Source organism: Limanda limanda, chromosome 5 (genome assembly GCF_963576545.1).
Source record: "Limanda limanda chromosome 5, fLimLim1.1, whole genome shotgun sequence".
NCBI lineage: Eukaryota > Metazoa > Chordata > Actinopteri > Pleuronectiformes > Pleuronectidae > Limanda > Limanda limanda.
Window position 1 is genome coordinate 22,101,524 of NC_083640.1, and position 11,345 is coordinate 22,112,868.

General features: G+C 42.4%; 1 protein-coding gene across 1 annotated transcript; it reads right to left on the reverse strand.

The window, feature by feature from the left end:
• Nucleotides 1-236: 236 nt before the first annotated feature.
• ppef2a (protein phosphatase with EF-hand domain 2a) lies at nucleotides 237-9,671 on the reverse strand. The gene is made up of 17 exons (XM_061072072.1): nucleotides 9,620-9,671; nucleotides 9,255-9,263; nucleotides 8,610-8,737; nucleotides 8,477-8,531; nucleotides 8,207-8,382; nucleotides 7,495-7,609; nucleotides 7,144-7,190; nucleotides 6,773-6,939; nucleotides 6,603-6,639; nucleotides 5,495-5,644; nucleotides 5,064-5,399; nucleotides 3,774-3,959; nucleotides 3,499-3,641; nucleotides 2,439-2,545; nucleotides 1,664-1,830; nucleotides 1,260-1,347; nucleotides 237-490 (listed from the first exon to the last, which is right to left on the reverse strand). Exons 1-17 carry the CDS (start codon nucleotides 9,669-9,671, stop codon nucleotides 237-239), a joined length of 2,217 nt encoding a protein of 738 aa, XP_060928055.1.
• Nucleotides 9,672-11,345: the final 1,674 nt, after the last annotated feature.

Below are 11,345 nucleotides of genomic sequence, written 5' to 3' on the forward strand. Positions count from 1 at the left end.
GGTGGATGAAACTGATTCAGAAAGGGAAATGAACATTTGCTGTCAAACGCCCTGACCTCTGACCTGCTCCTGATCCCATGCGATCAACACAGAAGCTGCTCAGGAGCTTCCTGTCTTAACGTGCGTCACAGAGGCAGCTAGCGTTCCCTGCGTGTGTCCACGCCCCCCCCCTTACCGGGCGAGCAGCCTGAGCTGAGGTCCCTCTCTATTTTCAGTCTTTCACTCCGGCTCTCTGCTCAGATGTTGGGGTCCTCGTCCAGCTTGGTGAGGTCAGTGGCAGTGCCCATGAACATGCTGCGCCCTCGCTCCAGCCGACTCTTCTTGTCCGTGAGGCGGAAGGCCTCCATGAACTCGTCGATGTCGATGCTGCCGTCCTGGTTTCTGTCAATGGTGACGGACAGGTCGGAGATGGCCTCGTCCGTGATCTCCATCTTTAGGTAGACGCTCAGCAGCTTCCAGGTCTGCCGGAAGTCCTCGATGGTGATGAAGCCTGAGGAGGAGGAGGAGGTTGGAGGTCAGGAGGTTAAAGCTGGGATGAAGGGAAGGGAAATGATAAAGATGATGTGCACACTGTTCAAGGAAAACATGTGTGTCACTGCGTGGGTGTAATCGGATGGGGGGGGGAGCTGGAGACACCAGTAGATCACTGGGTTAATCCTGATCTTAACCAGGAGGATTCAGGAGGCCGTAACCTGCTGTGGCCTCTTTGGCACAGAGGGAGGCTTAGGGAGGCTGAACCCAGCAGGCGTCTCAATATGGACACAACAAACACTCGATAAAGACCCTGACACACTTTACACTGCACCATCTCTCGTTAGGCTGAGTCTGAGCATTCATTTTATCAAGTTGTTTATCAGTTACTTTTCCCATTTGTATTAACAACATTGTGAAATGCATCCTCACACATGAATCAATCTAAAAGAGTTTTTTATTTCCAGGTTATGCTCCAAACTAGGAATGAGGCAGCAATAATAAATATAAACTTTTTATTTGTATGTTGTTTCTTAATTGACTTAACAATGTACTGTTTTTAAAAAATATCCTGCAAGTGTAATGGAGTTAAGAGAGAGGGTTTGGTCTAGATTGGGAAACAATAAGAGGTGCAGATGTACAGTATGTTGTCTTTTTACCTTATTATTCTCTGTTTTTATATATATACCAATCGATCAATGACCAGAGGAAAAAAAAGGCGTCCATCAAAAATATTCTTTTCAGTTTGCATGCATCTTTTGAAGTCAGTAATGAAATTAATATTCTACCTGAGTTGTCCGTGTCGACGATTCTGAAGATGGTCTCCAAGGTGGAGCGGTGGCGATACAGAGTCTCTAGCAGGCTCTGGTCGATGTGCTGCCGGAGGAGAAGGGAAGGAAACAAGTGAGAAAAGACTTGGACTTGAACGAGAGGTGAATCATTGTCAAGTTTCTCCAACCAGTTTGAGAAAAGAGGGTGTTTTGACAATTTGGATTTCCCTGGAGTATCTGTTCGTTACTGCTGCTAGTTTATATTGAGTTTATTCACCAAAGTCCTGTTTACTAACTTAATGTATTCTATCTATTTTCTCTCTTGTTTATTTTTTTGGGATGTTTTGGTGTTCTTTTTTTCCTACTTTTTAAAAATAAACAAATAAGGAGAGCTTTTGTCATCAGTGCACTTCCATACTCACGTCCGTGTTGGGTCTCTTGATGGCGAGCTCGTTGAACCACTCGGTGAAGTCGACCGTGCCGTCGCTGGTCTTGCAGGTGACGAGCTGGCCGCGCATCATCCTCCAGGGCAGGCCGAGGTGCATCACACTCTCCACTGCAGTGGCCCAGTCGTTCAGAGACACAAGACCTGACGGAGGAACGAGAGGCGACGTTAGAACTCTCATTCTGAGCCCTGATTTATTATCTGATACAATATAAGATTTCAGCCCTAACCCTAGGAACACAAAAAACACTGTATTTCATTTGCATGACTTTGCAAAATAGACACTTTACATAAAAAAATCAAGGCCAATGTATCTCATTATAGACACAACTCACAGAAAATGATGAACATATATGATGCATGATCAACTAGAAACGTGTTCTAAACTGTAGCTTTGATTCATTTCAGACAACCCACACACACTCACACACACAAACAAACTGCTAAATCACTGAATAACAACTAATAGTTTCAGCTGAAGTTTGTGTGAAACTATCAAATGTTGTGTTCGGCCCACATCTGGTTGTTTTCCTGAACGCTGGAACTCGATGCTCTTCACTCAGCACAAAGGTGTGAGCTCGTATTTCTCCACATCCAGACATTAACCTGTGAGAACTTCATGAGAGAGACGTCTCTGATTAAATTACTCAACACCTGATTCACTGAGGACTGAACAAACACACACACACACTCACACACACACACACACACACACACACACACACATACACACACACACACATATCACACACCTGTGTTGTTTCTGTCAAGCTTCTTGAAGGCACAGATGAGATCAGATTTGTGCGCAAACAGCTGCTCCCGCAGGACTTTGAGGGCTGAGCGCTCGGTCCGACCCACACTGAAGACAACATGAAGACAACATGAATAAAACATGAAGACCACATGAAGACAATATGAAGACAATATGAAGACCACATGAAGACCACATGAAGACAACATGAAGACAACATGAAGACAATATGAAGACCACATGAAGACCACATGAAGACAACATGAAGACAACATGAAGACAACATGAAGACAACATGAAGACAACATGAAGACAACATGAAGACAATATGAAGACCACATGAAGACCACATGAAGACAACATGAAGACAACATGAAGACAATATGAGTCCAGACAGTGTTCAAAGCCTTTGATCACACTTGGTTCTGTCGCCTCCAGGTCCAGTGGGTCAAATGTAGGTGAAAGGGATCTATTATCAGAAACTGAATTTAAAATAATTTGAACTATGTTTTCAGCCGTGTGTTTCATCTAAATTATATGAATTGGGATTATCTTTTCCCTTGAATGAGCCCTTAATAGGTAAAAACGTTATATTTACATCAGGAGCAGGTCCTCTCTACAGAGGCCGCCATGTCTTTTACAGTAGCCCAGACTGGACAAACTACATCTTTTGAGTTTCTGTGACAACTGAAGACAACCACAGATTCTCTCTCATGTTTGGAAGGTGAGGATGAGGTGAGGGGTACTCAGCTGCAAAAGGCAATTTAACCACTAGATTTGATTATTCCTATAAACTGGAATAAAAAGAAAAATCCCACCTCACTTTTAATAATCCATAATGCAATGAAATGTGTGCAAATTTGTTAAAAAGGAAAAACAGATTCACGGCAGAGACTAACCAAATACTTTTTTTTGCTTTGTTGGCTGTTGTTTGTTGTTTTCGTGCTTGTTATGCATGATTCACGTTGTCATTTGTGTTTGTTATTACAAGGTAAAACTTAACCAAGCCAAACTCATGATTCACATCCCTGGAGAGAGTTTCTTCTCGTGCTCCTGTGTACCTTTGTCGAACGGTGAGCTCTCTGGTCATGCTGGTGGCCTGGTACTGAATCATATAAGGCACAAGGTCTGGACCCAGCTTCACGTAGGCGCCCCTGTTGCTTCCCACGTCGTAGTAGTTGGAGGCAGAGAACAGAGTCAGGACCTAAGGAATATGAAAGAAGAGTTTAATGTTTTAGTGCTTTTTTAAAACTATGTCACCAATCTGATTTTACTGGAAACTGATGGAACTGTGGGATTATCAGGGAATCAGTGGGCCGTCAGTGTCTGAGCTCACCTTACGATTGTGGCAAAACTCATAGCCCTCCTGTTTACACTCGTGGGAGCGAATGATGAGCTGCAGGTTGTGTCTGTTCAGAAAGTCCTCGGTGACGTCGGGGCCCCAGTAGCAGCCTCCCCCCCGCACTTCATTGGGCACGCAGCCGTCCTGGCTCATCGGGTCGCTCCACAGCAGGTCCAGGATCTGGAGGAATGAGATATTTAATTTGAACCCCCTGGATTCTTAGACCTTATCAGCCACTTGAGAGGGACTTAAACCTGCCTCAACATTCAGATAACTCTCACATACTGAAAACACTGATCCCAAAGGGCAACATAAGATTTCACTGAGCACAGATAATCTGAGAGCTGTAAGAATGTCATCATTATGTAAATGTCTGTTAAAGTCACGTTGGTGTAATTAGACTCCACAGGGATTAAACCACTCAATCTGATAGGGAGAATCCATCTTCCTGCTTCACTTGTGTAACAGGGCCACAAAAATGAATCAGTAGAGGGTCTTTTACTTCAGACTTCAGGTACCAGAGCTACATGCAGTGACTGAGCATCACCACCAAGCTCCAGAGCCACAGGAAACCACAGGTGACGACGACCGGTTGGAAAAGCAGATTGAAGTGACGGCAGTGGGATTAATGATGCGGGTGGATTATAGCATGTTAAGGCCCACGTAGGTAACAATCCACAGCTCTTACACTGAGGTAAGTGTTGATAACTGGTGGATGACGTCTGACCAAAACAAACAAATCAATCACTCAGTGTCTCACGTGGGAAACGTAGAGGCCTGACAAGGACAAAAATCACTGCGAGTATAAATAAATGCAAACAAATCTACAAAATAACATGATTTGGTGATGCTATGTCTGTATTCAAACATTTATTCCCTTATCCCCTTACTCATTTATTCAATAATGTTATCATTTACTTCTGTGTTTACATATTTATACATACTTCTTTTTTTGCCTCTGTAGTAACAACAGACATCTACATATAACAAACACCTTCACAGAGCAAAGGCAATAAGCTAAATTATGACCATAGTGCCGAATTTGGCAGTTTTTTTAGTTTAGCTCATGTTCATGTTGATAACATGGAGGAGCTGTGATTTATATCCTATACTGCCACCAGGGGGAGATCAAGACAATTTGGCTTCATTTTTGGGCAGTTTTCATGTCGTCCATCTTTGTGTACAGTCCATGGGCAGCTCTAATGTGTGAGTACTGATACTGATGTGAAGCTGAGAGAAATAACGCATTGTTAAATACTCCTGTGGTCAATATTCAATCATCACCTGTTTCCATTCTTCCCTGGCGTTGTCACTGCTGACAGACTCAGTGGACACGGTCAGATTCGTCTCTTTGTCTGTGGACCTGTTGATGAAGACGGACTGTCTCCTCTTGCGGGCCTCCAGATCGTCCTCCGCGTTCCCTCTGATCCGGTCAGAGAAGTCCTGCAGGGAGCGGTTGTGGAAGTTGCCCCGAGTTCCCAGAGGCTTGGGATAGATGAGGGAGGCCCGGCGCTGGAAGGACTTGTTGGTGCTCCAGACGTCTTCGTCCACGTCCGAGTCGATGGACGTCGCCGTTGAGATGATGTGCCTCTTCTTTGGAGGCCTCAGGGCTGAAACATACTGGGACAAGCACAGGAGAGCACAGGCTTCAGGGAACACATCAGGACAAGAAGGTGAATTTAGGTTCATGACTGCTCTGCACGCTGATCCCTCACATTGTGCCGGTCCACCCTGGTGAGGACGCCGAGGTCTGTGGTGTCGGAGATTCCTCCATGAAGAACCAGCACCTTCTGGTCGATCACTGTCGCTAATGGCAACCAGCTGAAGATCTTCTGCAGCAGCTTCAGGATCCGTTTGCCGTGCATCTGAGGAGGAACACAGGAGATGAAGAGATGAGTTCATTTATCTTTTTTAAAAGTTTTGTATGGATCTTAAAAGCTTTTCTAAATGAAGGATTGTTTAAAGAATTAAATGTGTTTGGATAGTTTAACCGTTAGTCTTAATGTCATTGACTTAAATGCTAGTTGCTAAGAAACAAAAACAATCTTGTGAACCAATCATTCTTTGGTGTGTTTACTTTATTTATTCATAGTAATAATTTAATTAACGGTAATGTAACTTGTTTTTACCTAAACCACTAAAACTTTAAAAAAACTAGGTAATGTTACTTGACAAAAGGAAGTCACTTGGCAAATTAACAAACTTTTATGGGTAGATATAAAGTAAATATATAACTTAAGACTATTTGCTGCTTTTACTTACTCTTTTCCTAACAATCTGTCTCCTCAAAACCTTTTTTGGAGTAAAATCCACTTGTTAGATTTTCATTATGGATATTTTGATTATTTCCTAATGATGTATCGGTGTCTTTGTTTAAATATGTTGTGTCTCTAGTTTAAAGAAGCTCATTTAGATTGTGAAGTTGATCCCTGTCGAGTGTCTGTAAACCAAAGTCAGTGCTGATTCAAACTGGACAGTAGTTTCTTTTCTGTGTCTCTGGAAAACCTTGACCTCTCTGACCCATGAGACGCCATGAACATTCTCAGATGTCCGACAGTCACTGGCTCTAATGACCTCAAATCCTCTTAGCTGCCAGGAGGAGTGACTGGTATTGTACTGGAAAGGAAGTCACAACCTTTATCGGGAATTAGTGGGAATGTGTAGGCAAAGGTGATTGAAACCAGTTTAGTTGGCTGCCTCCAAAGATAGCAGGGATAAGGACCCGTTGTGGCTCCATGCGTCAGTTTCAACGCCAAGGAATAAACAAAAGAAAAAGGTGTGTTTGGAGATATGTACATTTGCGGGATTATGTGATAAACTTACCTTGTATTTAGTCAACACCTCCTTTGTGAAGCCGTACCTGAACCAGCCAACGAAACACAAGGTACACGTTAGATATTAGTTTCAATTTATTATCCCTCTGTTCCCTGATGAATTTGTTAAGGGACACCATGTGGTCAGTTGACGTATTTAAGATCTGACTTTTGTTTCACCTAAGATTGACTATGTGGTCCTCGTGGTTTCCTCTGTTGAGGTAGACCTCACTGGGGTAGACGAGCAGGAATGCAAACAGGATGATCAGGATCTCGATGGAGTCCTTTCCTCGGTCGACAAAGTCTCCGTTAAACAAATAGGGCTTCTCCAAGGACGGCATGCCATTCTGTCACATAAACAACAGCACAGGGTCAGTACCTCATCCAAATGTGAAATAAACACAGCAAGATGCAGCCAACAACTGAAGTTTAGAAGAGAAATAATTATGTGATTCATCAGTCAGTCGATCAACACAAAAACCAGCAACAAGTTCAATCATAATTTGCTGCCTTTTTCCATTTGAACAGATTTAAGAAGACAAGGTTCCGACCTTGTAGAAAATCAGCAGCAGGTCCTCCAGTTGTCCGTGCAGGTCGCCTGTAGTGAAGTGAACAAACACAGGTCATACTTCTCTCTGCTGCTGCTTTAACTCCTACAACAAAAGTAAGGTTATACTTATAATAAACTGAACTAAGCTAGATTATTTTGCTGATACATGTTTTTGTCAATAACTACTTATTTCAGCTGTTTAAGATCCTGTAATCACTCATTATTTTGCATTTCCTCCCAAATCACCTTCCCTAACCCTAACCCACCTTCATAAGCAACTCTCGCAAACAATATCAATAAGAGGAAAAACTGTATCATCGTTACAAAATAACAGTGATTTCTTTCTGCTCACCACAAATAGTGATTTCTTTACTCTGGCAGGTGGAGATTCGATTGATATTTGGCATCATGCGGAACAGTTTCCAGGTCTCGGCCAGGAGCTGGAGGACGTAGCGCGAGTGCAGCTGCTGCTGAGAGAGAGACTTGTCAGAGAGAAGTCTCCGGTTCGGAGAAACACATGAAACATACATCGTGCTGCAGGGACTGATATCTGCTGTGGTGTTGTGATGCATGAATCCGTTGTCATGCACGCTTATTGTGTTATGCTATGTCTGTCAAAACCATGTTTTTAAAGGTGCAATATGAGTTACTAACAGTGAGTAGCTACATGCACTATAGAAGTTTAAATAGACACTTGCATAGTTTGTCCACCAGATTGCACTGACAAGTACATTTTAGAAATGTAAGGATTTTGCTCTATGTGTTCACTTGTTCCTTGCTGTTTTAATTTAAAGAATATTTATCAAGACTGCTTATGATTAGATAAAAACTATTAGCTGATAAATTGAATAAACTGAATTATTTCAAATTCCCAAAACCAACATCAGTATCTGCCTTAAAAGTCCAGTACAGTTATTTTACTTGGCCATTTTATTTCTGATTCATGACATAAGGAAAGATGCTTCAGTGGCACTTTAGAAAATGCTGTTAAATCAATTCTACATTTCACAGTGATACAAAAAGTCTTAGGCAGGTTTTGCAGCACTGATCTGCAGTGCACCCACCTTCTTGTTCCTGAAGGCCTCCACCAGCCCGACCGCCTGCTCCACCGTCAGAGGGAAGAAGAGGTGAGGTCCAGAGTAGATCTCTGGCACCTCGATGCTCTTGTAGCAGAAGTACCTCTCCCACTCGGCGTCCCGACAAACCTCGTTCTCTCTGAAGATGTGCGAGATCAAATTTCCTGGAGGACAACAGGTGGAGGTCATGAGATGAAGCTTTACACAAGGAAATAATTCCCCGAGAGATACAGGGATTCCATTGATGTGAAATCTTACGTTCATTGCTTGAGGGTGTGAAATTGTCCATGAGGTAGCCGAGGAAATTATAAAGCTACGGACGAGAAGAAAGATGAGAGTTGAGTTAGTAGTTTTCTCAGAATCACACAGATGATCTCTGACAGATTGTCACCTTTATCTGAGCCTGTTCTCCGGAGTATTCGATGGACTGGAAGATGTGCCAGGTGTATCTGCGTCTCATCTCCGTGCGGGCCACATACTGACGGTACCATCGCTGAATCAGCACAGCAGCTCGTATAGCTGCAGGAGACAGAGGGAGATCAGAAGAGCCTCACATACAACACTGCTTTTCAAAATGTTGTTTACACCAATCAATCAAAGAATAATGTGTCTCATGTGGAATTTGTTCTGCTTTTGATGATTTTGTCAGTTTTAGTTTAGTTTTAACTGCGTCATATGTCTACACCAGTTTTGTTCTGCTTTAGTTGGAGATTCCATTTCACCTCCACATCCAGATCTTGGATTCGTTTAATTTTCCTTAAACTTGCCATCTTTACTATTATTTATGTGTATGTACAGTCTGCGATTTGTTTATGATTTTGATAATGAAAGACTTGTTTGAAGATTGGAATGATGTGTTTTGCTACATGTGTTTAGGTTTGGTTCGATATGGGGCCCCTTGGTCCCTTTTGCCTGGGGCCCCCCAAAGTCCCTTGAAACGCTTGTGTTAACAATAAACACCAAGTAAACAACAACAACAACAACAACAACAACAACAACAACAACACAACAAACAAGATAAGCAGGTGAGGCTTACTTGTGACGGCTGCACACAGGAGAACAGACAGACATAAGGACAATACATTAATGAAACACATGTAAGAGGGAGATTACGGATATGATGCAGAGTGCAAAGCAAACAAACGCCTCTCAGAGGATATCGTTATGTGTCTGGAAAGAAATTGTGGCATTTTGGTTCAGATCAAGATCAGGGGGCTGGATCCAGGATTTATTTCTCAGAGACTAATTCATCAATAATAAATCTCTAACTATGCTGTAAGTGTGTGGAATTGAATGCAGCTTGAATTTAGGGGGACCGTTGAACGATACCCGGAGGTTAACGCTTTATTACCATTCCAGTCTAAATCTGGGGTTCAGATCAGTCTGCAGGATGAGAGTTACCTTTTCCAGAGTGTTTGTGGAACTGGTCGGACTTTGAGACGCCACATCCCATGACTGTTCCTGTTAAAACACCAAACGAAAACTAAATCACGACACAAACTTGAAACTAAAGTGTAGCCCTAAGAAACCAACTTACATTTAAGATTGAATCTAGTGCATTTTTCCTTTTCTAACAGAAAGGTGATTTTGAAGATGACACTCCATCAGGGTGACATGGCTTTTGACCTTGATACGTGACATATATTAAATCTGAATACTTGTTTACTGATTGAGATGCAGGATCTCTACTCATTCACACATTGGTAAACAGATCTGGATTCGTTCCCTGACGGAGTGGAGGCTGGAGCGTGGCAGCAGGAGAGGTAAAGCTGGAGGACATACGACTTTGTGCACTTTTAATCTCGTTATCTGGTGGTTCTCTCCTGACCTCAGTGGACTCAATCCCGGAGCACGGGACGGGTTTTGCCTGAGTTCTACGAAGGCTTACATTAAGCAATCAATGAAACGGAGGAGGCGGGAAAGAGTCGTGGCGACCTGTGGTTATTTTGATCAAATGGTGGATTTAAAACATTGTCTGGATTTCAAAATATCCCTTTGTTGTTTAGGGAAAATAAATGATGGTTAAATTACTGTTTACAAGTTACGAACCTAATGTATATTTCATTCAGGTGTGTTTACCGATAACTTTCTTTGGCAGTGCTGGTTTTGGCCTTTTTTAAAGAACAGATGAGCTCTTTGGTCATATATAAAGATATTTAAAAGAGGGTTTCTGACCAAAACACTGTTCTATGAATGATGGATTAATAACCCTAAGGAATAATGGTGCTTAGATATAAAATAAATGCATGGAGAAAAGCTTTAAATAATCATTTAAACCTTGAACATACTTTTAAATACTTTATTCTGACCAAATCAACATCTGAAAAGGATCCAAAATGATGACATATGAAATCCTGCATGTATTTACTTACGTGGTCACCTCCTCTCTTCTGACACCAGTTCCCAAGTTGTTCTGCGGTCAGTTCTGTGTGTCAGCGAGTTTTCACACAGATGTCTCATACTCCACAAGTCCACCAGGATCAGGTCCAGAACCGCAGGGCGTCCGTCAGACTGGTCATCGCATCAGGTCCAGTAAGTCACCACAGAGGCTTCATGTATGAAGCTGTATCTCCAGTGTGCAGCTCCACCGGCTCAGTCCCCAGTCCCTTGGTGGGATCACATAATCAAGGCACCAAGCCACAAGTGGATTATTCGAGCTAATGACTTGATGCGACTAGACTGGTCTTAATATAGGAAGATGCCAAAGGGCAGAGATAAACATGGGAGGAGAGAAGCTTGTGTCTGTTTCTGTTTCTTTGGAAATGCTTTCGATCACGGGTATTTGTTTGGGTCCAGGTTGGTGTGAACTCTAGTAAACTAACTTAATTAAATCATCACAAAGGAATTATTGACTTGTTTCTCACTGACCCCTCCATGTTTCATCACAGCAGCATGTCTTTTCAGCTGAAACTTTTGAGGTTAGGCTGAAATAAAAGCTCAAAAGTTCCCCAAAAAAAAGTAAGAATGTTCTTCTGTAGTTGGGTTTATCTATGGTCTTATTTTCAGGTCTAAATAAATGTAATCAGCTATTCTCTTATTTCCGTGTGACTTCTCAAATGGGTGTAAGGGAAAATTCAACTGACCAGGTGTCTCACTGCTGTGGCCTTGGCATCAAACGTGTAACAAT